Source organism: Brassica rapa, chromosome A05 (genome assembly GCF_000309985.2).
Source record: "Brassica rapa cultivar Chiifu-401-42 chromosome A05, CAAS_Brap_v3.01, whole genome shotgun sequence".
NCBI classification, from domain to species: Eukaryota; Viridiplantae; Streptophyta; class Magnoliopsida; order Brassicales; family Brassicaceae; genus Brassica; species Brassica rapa.
This window is the reverse complement of record NC_024799.2, coordinates 25,993,316-26,016,150: the sequence shown is the minus strand read 5'-3', so window position 1 is coordinate 26,016,150 and position 22,835 is coordinate 25,993,316. Positions and strand designations below refer to the sequence as shown.

General features: G+C 35.6%; 4 protein-coding genes, 2 long non-coding RNA genes and 1 other non-coding gene across 9 annotated transcripts; 4 read left to right on the top strand and 3 right to left on the bottom strand.

Moving 5' to 3' along the window:
• Nucleotides 1-574: 574 nt before the first annotated feature.
• LOC103870631 (heterogeneous nuclear ribonucleoprotein 1) lies at nucleotides 575-3,891 on the top strand. 2 transcript variants are annotated; one of them, XM_009148775.3, is made up of 4 exons: nucleotides 575-1,001; nucleotides 1,247-1,476; nucleotides 1,641-2,901; nucleotides 3,184-3,891. In XM_009148775.3, the coding sequence occupies exons 2-4, from the start codon at nucleotides 1,255-1,257 to the stop codon at nucleotides 3,195-3,197; spliced, it is 1,497 nt and encodes a 498-aa protein (XP_009147023.1). In that variant the 5' UTR covers nucleotides 575-1,001; nucleotides 1,247-1,254; the 3' UTR covers nucleotides 3,198-3,891. The 2 variants fall into 2 exon arrangements, with proteins under 2 accessions (XP_009147023.1, XP_009147022.1); XM_009148774.3 differs by having other exon boundaries at nucleotides 585-1,001; nucleotides 3,233-3,891.
• Nucleotides 3,892-6,048: 2,157 nt separating this feature from the next.
• On the bottom strand, nucleotides 6,049-8,207 carry MF16 (exopolygalacturonase clone GBGA483). 2 transcript variants are annotated; one of them, XM_033292329.1, is made up of 5 exons: nucleotides 7,788-8,207; nucleotides 7,586-7,730; nucleotides 7,185-7,499; nucleotides 6,583-7,098; nucleotides 6,049-6,482 (listed from the first exon to the last, which is right to left on the bottom strand). In XM_033292329.1, the coding sequence occupies exons 1-5, from the start codon at nucleotides 7,934-7,936 to the stop codon at nucleotides 6,234-6,236; spliced, it is 1,374 nt and encodes a 457-aa protein (XP_033148220.1). In that variant the 5' UTR covers nucleotides 7,937-8,207; the 3' UTR covers nucleotides 6,049-6,233. The 2 variants fall into 2 exon arrangements, with proteins under 2 accessions (XP_033148220.1, XP_033148219.1); XM_033292328.1 differs by having other exon boundaries at nucleotides 7,586-8,204.
• A 1,193-nt stretch (nucleotides 8,208-9,400) lies between these two features.
• On the bottom strand, nucleotides 9,401-11,716 carry LOC103870630 (exopolygalacturonase clone GBGA483-like). The gene is made up of 4 exons (XM_009148773.3): nucleotides 11,026-11,716; nucleotides 10,609-10,923; nucleotides 9,983-10,498; nucleotides 9,401-9,880 (listed from the first exon to the last, which is right to left on the bottom strand). The coding sequence occupies exons 1-4, from the start codon at nucleotides 11,497-11,499 to the stop codon at nucleotides 9,632-9,634; spliced, it is 1,554 nt and encodes a 517-aa protein (XP_009147021.1). The 5' UTR covers nucleotides 11,500-11,716; the 3' UTR covers nucleotides 9,401-9,631.
• A 216-nt stretch (nucleotides 11,717-11,932) lies between these two features.
• Nucleotides 11,933-12,809, top strand: LOC117134231. The gene is made up of 2 exons (XR_004458435.1): nucleotides 11,933-12,460; nucleotides 12,544-12,809. It is a non-coding gene; the product is annotated as an uncharacterized LOC117134231 (long non-coding RNA).
• LOC117134530 lies at nucleotides 12,174-12,292 on the top strand. The gene has a single exon (XR_004458715.1). It is a non-coding gene; the product is annotated as a small nucleolar RNA snoR130 (small nucleolar RNA).
• A 1,883-nt stretch (nucleotides 12,810-14,692) lies between the features above and the next one.
• LOC117134416 lies at nucleotides 14,693-15,414 on the bottom strand. Its single transcript, XM_033292740.1, has 2 exons — nucleotides 14,872-15,414; nucleotides 14,693-14,809 (listed from the first exon to the last, which is right to left on the bottom strand). Exons 1-2 carry the CDS (start codon nucleotides 15,412-15,414, stop codon nucleotides 14,693-14,695), a joined length of 660 nt encoding a protein of 219 aa, XP_033148631.1.
• Nucleotides 15,415-21,284: 5,870 nt separating this feature from the next.
• Nucleotides 21,285-22,068, top strand: LOC117134252. Its single transcript, XR_004458477.1, has 2 exons — nucleotides 21,285-21,433; nucleotides 21,781-22,068. It is a non-coding gene; the product is annotated as an uncharacterized LOC117134252 (long non-coding RNA).
• The last annotated feature ends 767 nt before the right edge of the window (nucleotides 22,069-22,835 follow it).

Sequence of the window (22,835 nt, the reverse complement as noted above, 5' to 3'; positions counted from 1 at the left end):
TGTTCCATATAAATCATATTATCTACATAAACATTATTTTGTATCTTTTTGAAGTTCTTAAAATTAATAACTTTAAAATTAATAACTTATATCCGTAAAGATCGAGGTTGTCGAAAATATACTTTGGTCTGATTGATTAGTTGGTAACGCCTATGTTTAAACCGTATAACAACTTTAAAAAAGCGTGATTTATAGATTCTTCATCTACACCGCAACGTGTACAATAGATCACAATCTCACATACTTCAATGTTTTTTTTGTGACCGGTAAATTATCTTATATAATTTACCAAAATTAAATATAATAAATTTGTAATTTCCAATGTAGAATTCAATAACAAAAAAAAGGTAATTAATCATAGCAATTTTGTATGGTAAAATTAAATGAATATAAAAATTTAATAGCAAAAAAATCACAACTTAATAAACACCAATAACTGCAATTTTTATTCAATACATTGTTTTTCAAGACTTAGTGGCAATATTCTAATTATTCTACTTATTTGTTTAAGATACAAACTATAAATATTTTTCCAAACTATTTACATTTCTTTTTTTGGCAACAATAGTAAAAAAAAAGTTGCGTGTAATAAAATTGGAAAGGGAAAACAAAACTCCGCAAATTCCTTATTACAAACGCACATAGCTTTTGTAATGGTAAAAAAACTTAACCTTAATATATAAATACAGAGAGACAGACATATCTTCTTCTTCTTGCACCCGAAAAGCCTTTTGTCTTTCTATCTCTACATCTCTCTCTCCCTTCCTCCTCCTCTCTTCTCTCTCTATCTTAGACCGCGTTCTCAGTACGTTTTTGATTGACGCCATTAAAATTGAGTTAAATCGGATTGAACAGAACCATCATCATTTTGTTATTCTTCTCTCAATCGTTCGTTTCTTTGAAAGGAAGGGGGGCAGGTTCGAGTTATGCCCTCTATTCAAATCGTGCCTATCCTCAGATCTTAGACGAGATTCAGCATCTGGGTTTTCTTAATCTGATTGGTGGGTTTTCGAAAGTTTGATTCTTTTTTGATCTGAGATTTTGATTCATGTTTTTTTATTGTAAGAATCCTTTGATGAAACTCTCCGACAGGATCTCTTGTTCCGGATCTGTTGTTGCTAGATTGAATCCAAAGTTGCTCTTTTGGTCGCTGTTAGATTTATTTGGTTGATCAGATCAAATCTGAAGAAAAAAAAAGGCTTTATGTTTTTTGAATCTGACAAAAGCTTGTGTCTTTGTGTTGCAGAGGCAAAAATGCAATCCGACAATGGAAAGCTGTTCATCGGAGGGATATCTTGGGACACCAATGAGGAACGTCTCAAGGAGTATTTCAGCACCTTTGGTGAAGTCATCGAAGCTGTGATCTTGAAAGATCGCACCACTGGTCGTGCACGTGGCTTCGGCTTTGTTGTCTTTGCTGATCCTGCTGTTGCTGAGTTTGTTATTACCGAGAAGCATCACATTGATGGGAGATTGGTATGGTTCTCTCATGCTAACACTTTGATTCTGTACAATGTAACTTGTTTTGGAAGCTTCTTTATGCAATCAAGCCTTGAAATTGATCATATGTATCATGTTTTGTGTTTCTTTCCTTGTTTGATTGTGTTTTTGGGAAGAAGTAAGTTTTAAATTTTTTGTAGGTTGAAGCCAAGAAGGCTGTTCCTAGAGATGACCAGAACATGGTAACTAGAAGCAACAGCAGCAGCATCCAAGGATCACCTGGTCCAGGAGCTCGGACAAGGAAGATATTCGTCGGAGGGCTACCTTCCTCCGTCACAGAGAGCGACTTCAAGACCTACTTTGAGCAGTTCGGGACAACGACCGACGTGGTTGTTATGTACGACCACAACACACAAAGGCCTAGAGGTTTCGGATTCATTACTTATGACACCGAGGAGGCCGTTGATAAAGTGCTGCTCAAGACGTTCCATGAGCTCAACGGTAAGATGGTCGAGGTTAAGAGGGCTGTGCCTAAGGAGATGTCTCCAGGTCCAGCTCGTAGCCCTCTTGGTGCTGCTGGTTACAGCTATGGAGTTAATAGGGTTAATAACCTTCTTAATGGATATGCTCAAGGGTTTAATCCGGGTGCGGTTGGTGGCTACGGGCTTAGGATGGATGGCCGGTTTAGTCCGGTTGGTGCTGGGAGAAGCGGGTTTGCGAATTTCGGTTCTGGCTATGGGATGAATATGAACTTTGATCAGGGGTTGCCCACAGGGTTCACTGGAGGTAATGGAAACTTGGAGTATGGGAGAGGGATGAGTCCTTACTACATTGGGAATGCAAACCGGTTTGGTCCTGGTCCTGCTGTTGGTTATGAAGGAAGCAATGGAGGAGGAGGGGGAGGGAACTCGTCCTTCTTCAGTTCGGTTACAAGGAACCTATGGGGAAACAACGGTGGTCTTAACTATAACAACAACAACAACAACGCTGCAAACTCAAACTCAAACTCCAATACATACATGGGAGGAGGAGGATCATCAAGTGGGAACAACAACACGCTTAGCGGCGGGCCGTTTGGAAACTGGGGTGCTCCTGGAGGTGGAGGTGGAGGAAACAATGCTGTTGGTAACGAGAATGCGAAGTTTGGTTATGGAGGAAACGGTGATTCTGGTTTTGGGTATGCAGCAAGGAGCATAGGGCCTAGCAAGGCAGCAGCACCGTCGTCTTCCTTCTCTTCTGCCAATAACACTGGTTACGATGGAGCAGGACTTGCAGAGTTTTATGGGAATGGTGCAGTGTATAGTGATCCCACGTGGAGATCACCAACTCCTCCTGAGACAGAAGGGCCTGCTTCTTTTAGCTATGGGATCGGAGGAGGAGGAGGAGGTCCTTCCTCGGATGTTTCAGCTAGAAGTTCATCTCCAGGTTATGTTGGCAGTTACAAGAGACAACCAAACAGAGGTAATTTTGCTTTAACACGTTGATTCTATGCTTAGAGAATGCCATGAGCTAGTTGATAAGTAAGGTAATAAAATAGGAATGGTTCCAAATCATTGTATGCTTAGATTTTGATGACCCCTTCTATTTTCTGGAATAAAACAAATAATTATGGTTTAGGATCTTAAACAAATCATAGCTTTAACCTTATGCATTAGCACACCGTAGTCTCTGGGAAGTAGAGGAACATGACTGGTCTCATACTGCTCTGAATAGTTTCTCCATTTCTTCGCCTTTGTGATGCAGGAATTGCTACTTAGTACATTCGTTTTTGTTTTACCACGATATATTGTAGGCGAGGCTCCATCAAGGTGAAGGATCTCTTGTGTCTTTTGGCGAATCTTTTAGATTATCTTTCATACAAAGCAAAAGCCCATGAGGACAAAAACATGATCATATCATCATCATCATCAGCTAGAGCTAACCAGAAAAATCCCCTCATGGTTTGGTTTTCTAAATTCATTGGTCCTCCTCTTAGGCTTCTTCTCTGCTTTTTTTTCCTTTTTCCTATTTTTGTTTTTTTTTTCTTTCAATGAGGGACAGTAGAAACTGGTGTCAAGTCTCCGGCGAGGCAGTAATACATAAGAAGAGTTCAAACAAAAACCCAAAAAAAAAAAGAAAAACAATGATCCTTCTTCCTTAGTTTTCTTTATTGTCATGTAATGGTTCTTCTTCTTGTTCTTGGGGTTATGTCTTTTAAGGTTTGGTGTTTTGAGGCAGATTGTACTAGAGGTTATATGTTTCTTTTGTTTTCTTTTTTTTTTTGATAGTGTGAGATATTGGAAAAGAGGATTTAGCCATTGTAGGGCTTTCGAGAATAAGTCTTTTTAATCACTTTTGAGATTATTTTCTTCTCATGCTGTTTGTATGTCTTGTGCGAACGCAAGCAAAAACTCGTTTTATTATGTTCATGTACTTCTATTTTATAGAAAACTATTTTATATGTTTTATTTATTTCTTTTCTTCTACTGTTTTTATAGAAAAAAAATCTAACGAACGATAAGTTGTATGACATATACTTCTTTTACTCATACTCAATTTGATTTGTAAAATGTGAGACAATGATCTTCGTATTAAGAGTCTAAGCCAAAGGTAACAACCAAGCTATACAATATGCCTAAAACAAATTGTACATTCTCCAATAGATCACTATGTTTAATGCTTGAAGTGGTTTGGCCAGGGATGAACCGATCTAAAATCATATAGTGTTTAGAACTTTGGCTTGATTTAAAATTATGGTGCGTGAGACTATAATCTTATCTGTCTATTTATTGCGTATCATTGTAGAGATTATAACTTGTATTTATTGAATGCTTGTTTATCACTTTGAGATGCCCAGAGCAGCTAGCTTGTAAATATATAATGTTCTTAAGTAATCGAAATAAGGAATAAAACCGTGAAATGACTTCTCTAGATTATGTCTAGTGTCTCTGGTATTATCATTTAAAGACATACATATTGCATTTGAATAATCGTAGAAATAGTGTTATGTAAACAAAACTGAGATCATAAAAATATTTGTGTTATTATTAACCGCATTATATTGCATAAATAAAAAAGATTATTGTGGTGTTTCAAAAAAAAAAATTATTGTTAAAAAAGAGAGTATACTTTGGAAATATCTAAATCAAACTTATAGAAAATATAATCCAAAAACTTAAAAATTTCAATAATATTATTTATATATTAAAGCGCTCTCGCATATTGAGAATGATACAAAATTTACTAACCAATCATGTGTCACTCTCTAGAGATATCCACATCATTTATATGTCAAAAATAAAATAAATACGAGAGAGATATTTCAAAACTTTTTTCATCGCAGCCTAATCAAAGCGTCTTAAGAGCAGGATTAACGCGGATGCTTAGAGAGGTGCTTAAATGATTTTGGAATTAAAAAAAAAAGAAAAATATGTATTACCTTAAGCGATGGTGCTTAATTAAGCGGAAGAAGCGTCGGTGCTTGGTGCACACGTGTCATAAGACGCGTCTATCTCAGAAAGGAGGAGTCGTCTTCTTTCCTTCTCTCCTTCGACAATTCCGTGGCTCTCGATTCAAACCTCGACGGCTCTGCGATTCCTCGTGATACCTCGATTGACTCTGGATCTCTCTTTCTCTTCCTCGACGAATCCCCGTTTCTATCGCGAAACCTCGACGACTCCGCCTCGTTCTCGCGAAACCTCGATGACTCCGCCACTGTCTCCTGATCTTCCCCCGACGATGAAGCCGTCGGCGTTTCTCTCGGTGGACTCCTCGTCTCCGTCGCTCTCCTCCACAGTGCTGTTGTCTCTCTCGGTGGATCTCCTCGACGGTGACAAACTTGTACCTCTCTCTCGGTGGCCGTCTGGGAGGAAACCAAATCGGAAGGTAAACGTATGACCTTTTCCTTGTCTGAATCATTATATGTTATTTGATTTGTTTGTTGTTTCGGTTAGTTTCGGTTAGTTCTTCTGTCTTGCATGCTTACCAACGATGGATCAATAGACATGAATGTCTTGCCTTCTTTCATGAACGCTTTTTTAAAAAGCTTTATGTTTTTTTATTTGGTCGTTTATGATATTGATTGATAGTGTTTACGAGTTTGATCTCAAATTAGATGATTGTCGTTCTTCTCTGACTTGAATAAATTGTTTATGATCATGTGATTGGATGACTTCAACGGTTATGGATCGTCTTCTAGGTTGAAGCATTGAGCGAGAAAAAGAGCACAAACGCAAGGAGGCCGGGGTCGTAGTTTCTTATTAACGTGAACGTACCAAATATGGATGGTATAATTAATGGGGGATCAAATAGCTTTTGAGTGTCCAGCGTGGCCCAAGCACATCTTCGACAGTGAGATAATCCCTCCCTCTACAAGGGGTTACTATAAGAACTTTTACGAGATGTTGAGTACTGATAATGTGTACTGCTCTGTTTTTGGCTAGTATTAGTTGTTGTGGGTTCTGGATGCAGGTGGTCCAGTTCGTTTAGGCTAATTCATTTTGTGTAGTGCTGTTATGGCTTGTGTCGGAAGTTTGTAATTTATTTTGTGTAGTGCTGTTATGACCAAGTGTCCTCTTCAAGCGAAATAGTACATGATTATCCATAACCATTGGAGACACCTTGTTTTTCTTTTTAAGCACTTCAAAATAAGCAACTTGCATTGGAAGACAAAAATTATAAGTTTCTTAAAGAATGTGCTTCACACATATTTAGTACTAAAAAAATGATTAAGCACCCCATTAAGGGTGCTAGGGATAATCATGCTCTAATTAACCAGATTAGATGGATGCTTGGTGGACAAGCGACTATATAATTCAAGGACCCGGTTTAGCGATCTCAGTGCAAGCAGGTGGAATCATCTGTCCGGTGAGAACAGGCTTCATGTTAGCACATGCCCCCACAGCTGGTCCTTCTGGACCGTTGTGGACCAAGTTGATGTTAGCAAGAGCAACATTAGTGCAAGGCGTGCCTACGCTGCAGATTAATTTCACAGCAGTCTTTGTCGCTGATGTGCCCTTAATGTTCTTGAAGGTCACATCCGATAATTTCACTTTAGATGGTACCTACACATATATTAATAGAAGATATATATGATGTGACAAAATTTAATTTTGTAGCTTCTCTCTTTTTTTTTTTGTTATAATATTTGATTCGGTTACATACCCCAGCTTTGCAGTCGGCATAAGGACAATACTCTTGGTCGATGAGAATGGGAGTGCTAACATTGTCCATTGTGATATCCTCAAAAATAATGTTGGAGGCGATACCAGGGGGAGATCCAGGCCATGTCTTGATGCGGACACCATTACTGGTGTTCTTGATGAGGCATTTCCTCACGGTGACTCCTCTGACTGGTTGCTCATTAGGGTACCTTCCAAGACTTCCTACAGCAATGCCGTGTCCTGGTCCACATTCCACATTCTCAACAATGAGATTTTCAGTACCATCTCCTATGGAAACGCAGTCATCTCCTGTTTTAACCTTTGCCCCTATTAAGTTCACGCCAACGGACCTTCCGATGTGGATGCCATCGGTGTTGAGACTCTCCGGAGGTGCATCAATACCAATATTCTCAAGAGTTACGTTCTTGCAGTTGAGAACGTTCATGTGGAAAAGTTTGCTGTTCGTTGATGTTATGCCGATGATTTTCGAGTTTGTCAAACCCGTGAATCGTATGTTCTGTTACCAAAAGGCATATATACTCATTTAATTGCTAGTAGTTATCATTAAAATTATAGCTAGCTAATGTAAGTGAATGTTCTTACAATGGGGAGAGAGTTGCACTTTCCAGTTTTGGCGCAGTCATTGGCCTTCCAGGCGAGTGAGCCTTGACCGTCGAAAATGGCTCCGTTTCCGTTCAAAGTGAAATCAGCAAGATTAGTAAAATCAACCCATCCAGAGTTAGGCTTAACGGCAGCGACCGTAGCCGGAGCTTTCATATTGCCACTCATTTCGAAAGTGACGGGACCCTTGCATGGACCTAAGAACTCTATGTTGTTCACCAAATAGTCACCCTTTGGCACTGTAATCGTGCTCGGTCCTGGTGCTTCACATGCTGTTTTCCACACAGCCGTAAATGCCTATATATAAAAACCATACGTAACTTAATAAAAAAAAAAAAAAAAAATTAAACGAATAAATATGTAATATCAGATTTGGTACGTACCGCAGTGTCATCGGTTGTTCCGTCTCCTTTGGCTCCTGCTGCTTTAACGTCAAGTGATCCTGCGGCTCCTGCGGCTCCTGCTGGTGCAGCTGCAAGGCCTCCTGCGGCTGCTGCTGGTGCTGTAGCTCCAACCGGTGCAGCTGCAGGGCTTCCTTTGGCTCCAGCTGGTGCTGTAGTAGCAGCTCCAACCGGTGCAGCTGCATTGCCTCCTCCGGGAACCGTAGCACCAAGAGGTGCAGCTGCGACGCTTCCTTTGGGTCCTCGATCAAGGGGTGCCCCGTCTGCTATTGTGTTGGAAATAACCACCACTAATACAAGAAGTACCGTCTTTGCTCTGCGCAAACCCACCATTTTTATTCTCTTTGATTTTGTCTTATTTATACTAGATGCTTATTTTTTTTGTTTTTTGTTTTTGGTTCTAATGATGAGACGAAAGTCCGTTTTATAGCAGCGCAGAAGGAAAATGAAAACCACAAACTCCTTCTAACTAGCTAAAAATAGAATGATGTAGAATTAGCAAATCATGCGCGATGATCGTTCTGACTTGGTGCGTTTTCTATAAATGGGGTGTTATTTATGTACATATAACTTCCATTTTTTCATATAGCTAAAAATATACGTAAATATGTTTTCTTTTTTTAATCTGTAGTTAAGTATATATTTATACATAAATATTTACATATATTTTTATTTAAATATACTTTCATCATAATTGTAAAACTTGTATCCTCATCTTAGAGTGAATATTTATATGATTCAACATCAAATATTAGATATCCCTAATTATTTAATATAAAATGGCCTCTAAAACAGTACCTTGATCTTCTTTAGATCAAGACTGGCCTGGCACCACAAAGAAACGGTCAAGGTTACCTAGAACACTAAATGCTCTTCGAAGATTCTTTGACTCTCAAATGCAAAATGGGTTTTAAAGAGGTTAAAAGATATATATACTCCTCTGTTATAAATAATCCATGTTCTATCATTTTTTACTTGTTTTTAAAAGATCAATGTTTTAGATTTCTTATATATGAATTGTAAACTTCAAAAAATGTTAATTAACCATTTTGAGTTTAATGAATTACAATTGATTTAAATTTATGGAAAATTATTATAATTTTAAAAGTTAATGCATTGATAGTCAAATATTAAATTTTTCTTAATATTTGTGACAACATTAAAATATCTATTATTTAAAAATAGGAGGAGTATATTATAGAAGGATATTTATGAAACTTTCTTTTGTCAGCATTAGGAGGGGTCGGTTAGGTACTATTACGATTTTACTAATCACGTATTCCTCTCAAATGTGAGAAATGGCTTTCTAAACATCACTTTGAGTGTTTTTATTATAAGAAAATACTTCTACTGCGTTGGGATATATGCGAGGTGCTTGAGTGTATGATGGTAAGATTGTTCACTTATACGATTTCCATTGGAGTGATCAGCATAAGGAGCATTGTAGTAAATCTTTCGACTACATGCGAACTTGCAAAGGAAGTTTACGCACTTGGTTTAGCTAGTAGATGTAGTGACACCTTAAGTACATTTTTCTTGAGAGATATGCTTGATGCGTGACATGCGTCCCATCATGAGTTTTCATATGCACAAAGAGTGTTAGATTCTCGCATTTGGTAGGCTTTAGAGTTTACATGATAGGTTTGTGCGGATGGAGCGCGAAATCTCTTACAAAAGTTATTCAAACAAACAAAATGATATACTATAAAAAGAAATATATTAAATTTATTAGAATATATATATATATATATACATATATATATATTTTTAGAAATATTTAAGATATAAGAACTAAGATATTCAATAATATCTTTTATTTATTAAACAAAACCTGAAACATTCTCGCATGTTTCGAATCATACATTAATTACGTACTACTCAATAATTAGTCACTCTTTAGCTGGTAAACTCCAAGCTTAAAGGGACTGTTACCTATTTATTCCGCAAAAAAACTTAGATATAATTTAATATTCCATCTAATGGAATCATCTCCACCGGAGCGGATGGATGCATGGTGGACAAGCGACTTTACTTTTTCTCCGGTTTACATTCTTCGGTGCAAGCCGCTGGAATCATTTTCCCGGTGACAGTAGGCTTGACGTTAGAACATGCCGAGACAGCTGCTCCCTCTTTACCAGTGCTGACCAAGTTTATGTCAGCCAAAGCAACATTCTTGCAAGGACAGCCTGGGCTGCAGTTTAGTTGCACAGCAATCTTTGTTGATGATGTGCCCCTAATGTTCTTGAAGCTCAGGTTCTCCAACTGCACCTTTGATGGCTGCACATATATTTAATTAAATAGAGATTTTAAAATGCTTGGTCAAATATTCACTATAAATGCGGTTTCGAATATACCAAAGATTTTGATTCAGTTACATACCCCTGATTTGCATTTGCCATGAGGGCAGTACACTTGGTCGACGAGAATGGGCAAGCTAACATTATCCATGGTGATATCTTCAAAAAGAGCGCCGGAGACGAGACCAGGGGGAGATCCAGGCCATGTTTTGATACGGACACCATTATCGGTATGCTTGATGATGCATTTACGAATGGTGATTCCTTTCACTGGTTGCTCATTAGGGTACTTTCCAAGACTTCCGATGGAAAGACCGTGTCCTGGTCCACATTCTACGCCCTCCACAAGTAAATTTTCAGTACCGCCTCCAATGGAAATGCAGTCATCTCCGGTTTTGATCTTTGACCCTCTTATGGTGACACCTACGGACTTTCCGACGTGGATACCATCGGTGTTGAGACTCTCAGGAGGTGCGTCAATATGAACATCTTGAAGAGTTACGTTGGTGCATTGATGGATGTTCATGTGGAATAGCTTGCTGTTTGTTGATGTTATGCCGCTAATTATCGAGTTATTGAGTTGCGTAAGTCGGATGTTCTGTTACCAAACCACACACACATGCATACTTGGTAAATGAATATTAAAAAGTAAGTCAAAATCTAGTGATTAAAGAAAAACATTTTAAACCTATAGTTAAAAGTGCTTACGATGGGGAGATTGTTGCATTTGCCGGTCTGTTTGCAGTCATTGACCTTCCAAGCCACTGAGCCTTGACCGTCAAAAATGGCTCCGTTTCCAATCAATTTGAAATCCTTGAGTTTTCTGAAATTAACCCATCCACTGTGTGGTTTTCGGGTGGTGACAGCAGATGGAGCCTTAAGATTGCCATGCATATCGAAAGTGATAGCACATTTGCTTGGACCTTCGAGCATTAGTTCGTTTACCAAGTAGTCACCCTTTGGCACTGTAATCGTTGTTGGTGTTGCTGCTTCAATAGCTTTTTTCCATACTGCCATAAATGCCTATATACCATATCGACCCGCACCACATTATTCTTACGTAAAAGCCATAATAATAAGACGGAAGAAAAACTTACATAATGTAAAAAGATTTGGTATACGTACCGCAGTGTCATCGGTTTTGCCGTCTCCTTTAGCTCCAGATGCTTTAACATCAATTGATGGACCGCTTGGGGCTTTGAGTCCCAACTTATCACCAATAGGTGCAACAGCTCCTTTGATTTTACCTGATGCAGCAGAGGCAACAGAAGCGGCAGATGCAGCTGAGGCAGCAGATGCATTGGATGCAGCTGATGCAACAGATGCAGCAGCTCCTTTGACTTTTTTGGCTACTTTAGAACCAACTGATTCTTCTTTCTCCTCTTTCTTATCATCTTTCTTATCATCTTTTTTATCATCTTTATTAGGGGCCTCTTTTTTATCACCCTTATCATCTTTTTTATCACCTTTATCGTCTTCATGTAAGTTTCTTTGGACTCCAACATCTTTTTCTTTGAGATCCTTGGCAGCGTTTGCTATTGAGATGGCCATAACCACTAGTAGTACAAAAAACAACGCCTTTAGTCGCAAGCCCGCCATTTTTATTGTAGTTTACCTTATTGATACTTATAATTTTTTTTTAGCTTCTTTTTATGTTTACCCTCTTTTTTGTGTTTTGTTTTTGTTTTCTGATTTGTTCTGGTGATTCTTGAGTTCGTTTTATAGAGGAGCACAAGGAGTCTGAAAACCACAAACTAATAATAGTATCAAGTAACATGTTGAGATGAGAGAATTATGCACGATCCTATTGACTTGGTGCGTTTTCTATTTATGGAGTTATATATACAAATGAAATATTTGTGGACGATGATGAAGACTAGTTGATGGGGCTTCGTGTGTTTACGAACGATGGAATTAACGGCACCGTTTCATTTCAGACTATACTAGAAAACCCCCTAAAAGACAAACATGGAGAGCGGCGTTAGTGACTATTACACTCAAAGAGGAAGAAGCGTCGTCTCTTTCGTTCATTCCACAAAACTTCTTGAAGTCTTGTTATATATGATGGTTGCCAAAACCCACCTTCTCGGCTTTCTTTACATGTTAGATAGCATTGGTAGGATTGATTCTTGGTTTTGACCATACCTAGTTATATCATTCAACACCTGAGCTAAGAGCTGGGAACCCTAAGGAATGAAATCATTAGAGAAAGACTATGGTTTCATTTTTTTGAGGTGCGTTAAATGTAAATGTATTTGAAAACGAGTCAATTTTCCCAGTGATGAAAGTTTTAGCAATCTGGAACGGTGAGAAAATGGGACTCCCTCTTTGGAAATTTTCCCATGGTGGTTAAGGAACCATTGTTGTAGATTCTTGGCAACTTCTGAGGGTTTCTGTACCGCATGTTGAAATAAAAGTTGGCTCTTTTTACTGTTTGTTGTGATCCTGAGACATTGAAGTCGTTCGAATTCATTTTTCTATTTATTATTTGTTATAGGTACTTTTGTTACTGTTATTATTACAGTTGGTAGATTCTGATCAGGTTGTGAGACGATCACGGGTGAGATTTTTTTTTAAAAACATCACATACAGTGGCTATTACGCGTCTTACCATTAACCAACACGCTGTGGAAACAAGCGCAGTAAAAAATACAAGCGACAACCGATGATCTAGAAAGCTGTATGCTCACGATGCCATCAACATGACAACATATGGCGGGACTGATATTTATTGGAGCGTGGGAAGCAGTTGGTTTAGCTGGTAATAATCCAGTTCAATGTTACATACATCTCTTTTCGCTTGCATATAACCTGTAAATTATAGGTCGCATACTCGCAGACAGAACATAAACTTTGTTGTTTTCATTACTAATCCGGTTCGTTAATAAAGATAATTGTTTTGTTTGAAATAATTCGGTTCAGTGTGTAACTCCCTACATATTGTTCGTCACCTGCTATGCTAAGCTTCAGTACTGTGAACATAAATTTATTTCAAAGTTTCAATAGTCCTCTACTTTTACAATAACAATACTCCATCCGCGTCTCGATTAAATTGTCGTTGTACGGAAAATATTTCGTTTCAAGATAAGTGTCGTTTTAAAGTTTTAATGCAAAATTTATTAATAAAATTCTCTTTTTTTTCTATTAGTTAAAAAATAGTTAGATGTATAGATAATTGTGTTTTTTTCTGGAAATATACAAAATCATATGTTTTTTTAATACGTGTGCATAAACCTAAAACGATAATTAAAATGAAACGGAAGAAATAATAAACAAGACCACTTGCGTAATTGTTGATGGTGAATTCGATTCTCGTAAAAACAGTACTTACAAAAGTTTGTATCAAAGTCAACACATTAAGAATAAGCATTTTGCCTTGATTGCTTAAATCTATATTAGAAACATACGTATAGTGTTTGGTAAAAATAAAATTCAAAGTGGTGGGGAACTTTTTAGCCTTCTGAACTTTGAAGATCACCCAGCACAACTGCCCCCACCCACCATTGCTTTTCTACTTTTACATTTCTCTATTTATTAAACAAAAAATCTTAAATATCATAATCAACACGTCCAAAATTAATATTATTCTTGAAGCTATCTTAAAATTTTAAACTCGACGGTGTTTTACTTTATAGTGAAACAGAGGGTAAATTATGTAAAATCACATTTTCAAAGTTTTAGTTCTAAACCATCAACCATGCATATCTTTTTTAACATTACATGCATATGCTTAGGGCCTACATATGCTATAATCAAAGGTACGACAGTAAAGTACTAAGGAGTAACGAGCATAAACAATTCGATTTACTGTTTTTCTTTCTTTCTTGTAATACAAACTTTCATTAAAACAAATAAAAACCCGGTGTTCAAAACAGAAAATGAAACCACAAACAAAGAGCATCAGCATCCTTGTTCCTGTTGCGATGAATCCAAGAAACAGAGACAAACTCAAAAGTTGACATAAGATGCAAAATGTCTGATAAAATGCCATAAACTTTTGATGGCAGTGATTTCGTTTTCAACGCTTGCACGAGTTGGAGTGAGTCTGAGTAGACTTTCAGTCGCCGCATGCCCTTGTCCTTGCAATAGGAGATGGTTTCACGAAGTGTTAAGCGCTCCGCCACCAATGGTGATAACTGATAACACATAATGGCAGTGAGCCAATTTTGAGGTTAGTCGTCCTCCTTCTTCGATAGTCCAGCCCTCCTCACAAAAGAGGCTTTCTCAAATCACGCTAATCATAGAATTCCACTAACAAAATGTGTATATAAATATAGATAGAATAGTGATCCTCGATCCAAACCATGTGTAAAGATTCCCTAAGGTCTGAAAATAAAATGGAAACTCTATTCATCTTATTTATATAAAACTACCTACACGTCTTTATAATATTGATGTCTTTGCATTTTTTTTTTTTTTTTTGCCAAAATGTGAATTTTCATATTAATGAAGCAGGATTGTAAAGATACAATAGTTTTAAACATTCTAGAATTTGCCTTGGCAAAAATAATAAAAAAAGGCTCGGTCTAGTCAAAAGAGCTTCCACATGAATGGAAGTAGCTGGTGTTGTTACTCAAAAGCGAGCCAATCTTGCATTAGGCCGCTGAATTTCCGTTGGTGCCGATGTCCCAGAACGATGTCTCGGACTTGGCGGTCGATGATCTTGAACACTTGGGCTGGATTTGAGTTGTTGTTGTCATGAAGTCTTCTGTTCCTTGCAATCCAGATATTGTAGATTGTTGCTTGGGAGACCAGACGTTTAAGGAGCCTAGAGCAATGCGAGCTTCTTAGCTTAAGCCACTCCGAGAACGCCGTCCATGTGTGGAAAGCTAGTTGTCTTAGGCCCAACCTTCGCAGGATCATATTCCAGAGTTGCTCTGACCAATTGCATCTCAGGAAAACATGGTCTCTGTTTTCAACCATCGAGTTACATAGACAGCAGCAAAGAGGAACTTGTAAGCCCCAACTTACCAATCTTTCCCTTGTAGGGAGACGATCGTACTGAGCAACCCAGTGAGTGAAAGCTTGTCGTGGTACAGCACCTTTAAACCAGATGGATGCGGCCCAATCTTTTACCTGCTCGCGTGGACGGAGTACCTCCCAAGTCTCCTTTGTTGAGAAACCTTTGGTCTTGGACCCTGCAATCTCCCAGTAGTAAGAGTCTTCATTGGTTGAAACTTGGGATGGTTGGGCCAGGTTGATAGTGGTAAGATGAATTTGGAGCTCCTCAGCAGCAGGAGAGCGCGCTCCCCTAAGACGCCAACCTTCCTCTACATAAACATCTGAGACAACTGCATTTATTGGAATAGAAAGCTCAAGAGGACCCCTGAGACCAAAACGCTTTATCAAAGGCCCTAGAGGAGTCCAATGATCCCACCAGAAACTGATAGTTGCACCGTTACCCAGTTCAGCCCGCAGGAACAGAGCTGCAAGAGGTCTCAGTTTTAATAGACTGCACCATGTCCATGATGTCGCCTTTTTCTCATCAATCTCCCAAAAGTTTCGACCCGACATTCTGTTTTCTTTTATCCAATCAGCCAGAGCGAGTCAGTACTATCGAACAGCCTCCAAATCAACTCAGACAAAGTGTTTTGTTCCACAAGCCGAAATCAACGAAGGCCTAATCCCCCTTCACGTTTTGGTAGCAGACTGTAGTCCATGAAATTTTGACGTTAGCGTTTTCCTGTGATCTTACCACTCCACAGAAACGTTGAGCATAGGGACTGGATTTGCTTCAAACACCCTTTCGGTAATAAGAAAGCAGATGTCCAAAAGTTGATGGTACCATAGATGACAGAGGACAGTAGTTGTTTTCTTCCTGCAAAAGATAGAGCCTTAGTGGACCATGCAGTGAAACAGCCCTTAAGCTTATCAAGCAGTGGTCTATAATCGGTAATCCGGAGCTTCCTGTGCATCAGTGGCAGCCCCAAATACCTTATAGGTAATGAACCAAGTGTGAATCCTAGACTTGCCAAGTCGTTAGATTCATTCTGGTTCAGACCTGCCGTGTAAAGTTCCGTCTTTGCTCTGTTCATTGTTAGTCCAGACCAGTTTGCAAAAGAATCGAAAGTCCTTGCAATTGCTTCCAGAGACGGTTTCTCTCCATCAAAAAATACCATAATATCATCTGCGAACGCTAGATGTCTTTGCATTTTTCGTGATGATGAATTATTACATTTCGCAAATGATGGCGAATTTAATTAGATCTATCAAGTTTAGTAGTTTACAATGTGAATTGTTTTCCGTTTCAGCAGAAAGCTTTTTTTCTTTTAAAGAAAGATTATTATATGATACCACATTTTTGAACATAGTAATACTATATATGTAAGTTATATCTACAAGTACAACATCTGAAAACGAAGAAAGAAAATGTTGTCCCGAAACAGACTTGCCGACAATCACGTATACTAAAGATGGTCGACTAGTGTGGAAAGCTGGCCATCTCCACAAAGGTCAAATGACCATTTGTCTTGCTCTTGCTCACCAACCAGTACCCATGCTTACTGTTTTTTTTTGTTGTTTCAACTATAATATTCCATACTTGGAAACAACCCTTGATAAAGCCCTTTCAACTTCCATTATGAAGAATCACTATTCACTATAACAAGGTGCATGCATGTTGATTAATTAATTAATTTAATTTAGGAAATGGGACATACATATCATATATGTCATGTGTAACATAGATCATGATTACCTGATCCAACTCGGGAAAATAGCGATTTTATAGTGGTTAGTCCACCAATTTAGGAAGTATTATGAAGTTTTACTAAATTAATTGATAAAAATTAAACCGATGCCCATGTACCTTGAAAATTAGTTTAATATACATTAATAAAAATGTAGAATGTGTTTAGAAATTTTAAAACAACCCCAATTATCATATGCTTCATTATTAGAGCATTTACCGAAAAAATCAGTATTTTCGTAGGGGTTAGCTCATAGATTTTGAGAAAAATTCAAAAATATGAAAAATCTATTTTAATGCATAATTGCATCCTTCACTAACATATGATGAAGGTCAAAGAGGTTTGAACTTTTGTTGTCTCCATTTCTAGAAATAGTCGATTTTATAGTGGTTAGTCCACCAATTTAGGAAGTATTATGAAGTTTTACTAAATTAATTGACAAAAAATTAAAACGATGCCCATGTACCATGAAAATGAGTTTAATATACATTAATAAAAATGTAGAATGTTTTAGAAATTTTAAAACAACCCCAAAGATCATATGCTTCATTATTAGAGATTTACCGAAAAATTCAGTATTTTCGTAGGGGTTCCCATAGATTTTGAGAAAAATTCAAAAATATGAAAATTTTGTTTTAATGCATAGTGCATCCTTCACTAACATATGATGAAGGTCAAAGAGGTTTGGATCTTTTTTGTCTCCGTGTTTCTAGAGAAAACTATTTTATAGTGGTTAGTCCACCAATTTAGGGAGTATTATGAAGTTTTACTAAATTAATTGACAAAAATTAACCGATGCCATGTACCATGAAAATGAGTTTAATATACATTAATAAAATGTAGAATGTGTTTAGAAATTTTAAAACAACCCCAATTATCATATGCTTCATTATTATAGCATTTACCGAAAATTCAGTATTTTCGTAGGGGTTAGCCCATAGATTTTGAGAAAAATCAAAAATATGAAAAATTCTGTTTTAATGCATAATTGCATCCTTCACTAACATATGATGAAGTCAAAGAGGTTTGGAACTTTGTTGTCTCCATTTCCTAGAAAATAGCGATTTTATAGTGGTTAGTCCACCAATTTAGGAAGTATTATGAAGTTTTACTAATTTAATTGACAAAAAAACTTAAACGATGCCCATGTACCATGAAAATGAGTTTAATATACATTAATACAAATGTAGAATGTGTTTAGAAATTTTAAAACAACCCCAAAGATCATATGCTTCATTATTAGAATTTACCGAAAAATTCAGTATTTTCGTAGGGGTTAGCCCATAGATTTTGAGAAAAATTCAAAAATATGAAAATTTTTTTTAATGCATAGTTGCATCCTTCACTAACATATGATGAGGTCAAAGAGGTTTGAACCTTTTTTGTCTCCGTGTTTCTAGAGAATAACTATTTTATAGTGGTTAGTCCACCAATTTAGGGAGTATTATGAAGTTTTACTAAATTAATTGACAAAAAATTAAACCGATGCCCATGTACCATGAAAATGAGTTTAATATACATTAATAAAATGTAGAATGTGTTTAGAAATTTTAAAACAACCCCAATTATCATATGCTTCATTATTATAGCATTTACCGAAAAATTCAGTATTTTCGTACGGGTTAGCCCATAGATTTTGAGAAAAATTCAAAAATATGAAAAATCTGTTTTAATGCATAATTGCATCCTTCACTAACATATGATGAAGGTCAAAGAGGTTTGGAACTTTTGTTGTCTCCATTTCCCTAGAAAATAGCGATTTTATAGTGGTTAGTCCACCAATTTAGGAGTATTATGAAGTTTTACTAATTAATTGACAAAAAATTAAACCGATGCCCATGTACCATGAAAATGAGTTTAATATACATTAATACAAATGTAGAATGTGTTTAGAAATTTTAAAACAACCCCAAAGATCATATGCTTCATTATTAGAGCATTTACCGAAAAATTCAGTATTTTCGTAGGGGTTACCCATAGATTTTGAGAAAATTTAAAAATATGAAAATTTTGTTTTAATGCATAGTTGCATCCTTCACTAACATATGATGAAGGTCAAAGAGGTTTGGGACCTTTTTTGTCTCCGTGTTTTCTAGAGAATAGCTATTTTATAGTGGTTAGTCCACCAATTTAGGGAGTATTATGAAGTTTTACTAAATTAATTGACAAAAAATAAACCGATGCCCATGTACCATGAAAATGAGTTTAATATACATTAATAAAATGTAGAATGTGTTTAGAAATTTTAAAACAACCCCAAAGATCATATGCTTCATTATTAGAGCATTTACCGAAAAATCAGTATTTTCGTAGGGGTTAGCCCATAGATTTTGAGAAAAATCAAAAATATGAAAATTTTGTTTTAATGCATAGTTGCATCCTTCACTAACATATGATGAAGGTCAAAGAGGTTTGGGACCTTTCTTGTCTCCGTGTTTCTAGAGAATATTTATTTTATAGTGGTTAGTCCACCAATTTAGGGAGTATTATGAAGTTTTACTAAATTAATTGACAAAAAATTAAACCGATGCCCATGTACCATGAAAATGAGTTTAATATACATTAATAAAATGTAGAATGTGTTTAGAAATTTTAAAACAACCCCAAAGATTATATGCTTCATTATTAGATCATTTACCGAAAAATCAGTATTTTCGTAGGGGTTAGCCCATAGATTTTGAGAAAACTTCAAAAATATGAAAAATCTGTTTTAATTCATAATTGCATCCTTCACTAACATATGATGAAGGTCAAAGAGGTTTGGAACTTTTGTTGTTTCCATTTCCCTAGAAAATAGCGATTTTATAGTGGTTATTAGTCCACCAATTTAGGAAGTATTATGAAGTTTAACTAATTTAATTGACAAAAAACTTAAAACAATGCCCATGTACCATGAAAATGAGCTTAATATACATTAACAAAAATGTAGAATGTGTTTAGAAATTTTAAAACAACCCCAAAGATCATATGCTTCATTATTAGAGCATTTACCGAAAAATTCAGTATTTTCGTAGGGGTTAGCCCATAGATTTTGAGAAAATTCAAAAATATGAAAATTTTGTTTTAATGCATAGTTGCATCATCCTCACTAACATATGATGAAGGTCAAAGAGGTTTGGGAACTTTTTGTCTCCGTGTTTTCTAGAGAATAACTATTTTATAGTGGTTAGTCCACCAATTTAGGAAGTATTATGAAGTTTTACTAAATTAATTGACAAAAAATTAAACCGATGCCCATGTACCATGAAAATGAGTTTAATATACATTAATAAAAATGTAGAATGTGTTTAGAAATTTTAAAACAACACCAATTATCATATGCTTCATTATTATAGCATTTACCGAAAAATCAGTATTTTCGTAGGGGTTAGCCCATAGATTTTGAGAAAAATTCAAAAATATGAAAAATCTGTTTTAATGCATAATTGCATCCTTCACTAACATATGATGAAGGTCAAAGAGGTTTGAAACTTTTGTTGTCTCCATTTCCCTAGAAAATAGCGATTTTATAGTGGTTAGTCCACCAATTTAGGAAGTATTATGAAGTTTTACTAAATTAATTGACAAAAAATTAAACCGATGCCCATGTACCTTGAAAATGAGTTTAATATACATTAATACAAATGTAGAATGTGTTTAGAAATTTCAAAACAACCCCAAAGATCATATGCTTCATTATTAGAGTATTTACCGAAAAATTCAGTATTTTCGTAGGGTTAGCCCATAGATTTTGGGAAAAATTTAAAAATATGAAAATTTTGTTTTAATATATAGTTGCATCCTTCACTAACATATGATGAAGGTCAAAGAGGTTTGGGACTTTTTTGTCTCCGTGTTTCTAAGAATAACTATTTTATAGTGGTTAGTCCACCAATTTAGGGAGTATTATGAAGTTTTACTAAATTAATTGACAAAAAATTAAACCGATGCCCATGTACCATGAAAATGAGTTTAATATACATTAATACAAAATGTAGAATGTGTTTAGAAATTTTAAAACAACCCCAATTATCATATGCTTCATTATTATAGCATTTACCGAAAAATTCAGTATTTTCGTAGGGGTTAGCCCATAGATTTTGAGAAAAATTCAAAAATATGAAAAATCTGTTTTAATGCATAATTGCATCCTTCACTAACATATGATGAAGGTCAAAGAGGTTTGGAACTTTTGTTGTCTCCATTTCCCTAGAAAATAGCGATTTTATAGTGGTTAGTCCACCAATTTAGGAAGTATTATGAAGTTTTACTAAATTAATTGACAAAAAATTAAACCGATGCCCATGTACCATGAAAATGAGTTTAATATACATTAATAAAATGTAGAATGTGTTTAGAAATTTTAAAACAACCCCAATTATCATATGCTTCATTATTATAGCATTTACCGAAAAATTCAGTATTTTCGTAGGGTTTAGCCCATAGATTTTGAGAAAAATTCAAAAATATGAAAAATCTGTTTTAATGCATAATTGCATCCTTCACTAACATATGATGAAGGTCAAAGAGGTTGGAACTTTTGTTGTCTCCATTTCCCTAGAAATAGCGATTTTATAGTGGTTAGTCCACCAATTTAGGAAGTATTATGAAGTTTTACTAATTTAATTGACAAAAACTTAAACGATGCCCATGTACCATGAAAATGAGTTTAATATACATTAATAAAAATGTAGAATGTGTTTAGAAAATTTAAAACAACCCCAAAGATCATATGCTTCATTATTAGAGCATTTACCGAAAATTCAGTATTTTCGTAGGGGTTAGCCCATAGATTTTGAGAAAAATTCAAAAATGAAAATTTTGTTTTAATGCATAGTTGCATCCTTCACTAACATATGATGAAGGTCAAAGAGGTTTGGGACCTTTTTTGTCTCCGTTTTTCTAGAGAATAACTATTTTATAGTGGTTAGTCCACCAATTTAGGAGTATTATGAAGTTTTACTAAATTAATTGACAAAAATTAAAACCGATGCCCATGTACCATGAAAATGAGTTTAATATACATTAATAAAAATGTAGAATGTGTTTAGAAATTTTAAAACAACCCCAAGATCATATGCTTCATTATTAGAGCATTTACCGAAAAAACAGTATTTTCGTAGGGGTTAGCCCATAGATTTTGAGAAAAATTCAAAAATTCAAAAATTCTGTTTTAATGCATAAATGCATCATTCACTAACATATTGTGAAGGTCAAAGAGGTTTGGAACTTTTTTTGTCTCCATTTCCCTAGAAAATAGCGATTTTATAGTGGTTAGTACACCAATTTAGTGAGTATTAAGAAGTTTTATTAAATTAATTGACAAAAAATTAAAGCGATGCCCATGTACCATGAAAATGAGTTTAATATACATTAATACAAATGTAGAATGTGTTTAGAAATTTTAAAACAACCCCAATTATCATATGCTTCATTATTATAACATTTACCGAAAAAATCAGTATTTTCGTAGGGGTTAGCCCATAGATTTTGAGAAAAATTCAAAAATATGAAAATCTGTTTTAATGCATAGTTGCATCCTTCACTAACATATGATGAAGGTCAAAGAGGTTTGGACTTTTTTTGTCTCCATTTTCCCTAGAAAATAGCGATTTTATAGTGGTTAGTCCACCAATTTAGGAGTATTATGAAGTTTTACTAATTTAATTGACAAAAAACTTAAACGATGCCCATGTACCATGAAAATGAGTTTAATATACATTAATAAAAATGTAGAATGTGTTTAGAAAATTTTAAAACAACCCCAAATCATATGCTTCATTATAGAGCATTTACCGAAAAATTCAGTATTTTCGTAGGGGTTAGCCCATAGATTTTGAGAAAAATTCAAAAATATGAAAATCTGTTTTAATGCATAATTGCATCCTTCACTAACATATGATGAAGGTCAAAGAGGTTTGGAACTTTTGTTGTCTCCATTTCCCTAGAAAATAGCGATTTTATAGTGGTTAGTCCACCAATTTAGGAAGTATTATGAAGTTTTACTAATTATTTGACAAAAAATTAAAACGATGCCCATGTACCATGAAATGAGTTTAATATACATTAATAAAATGTAGAATGTGTTTAGAAATTTTAAAACAACCCCAATTATCATATGCTTCATTATTATAGCATTTACCGAAAAATTCAGTATTTTCGTAGGGGTTAGCCCATAGATTTTGAGAAAAATTACAAAAATATGAAAATATGTTTTAATGCATAATTGCATCCTCACTAACATATGATGAAGGTCAAAGAGGTTTG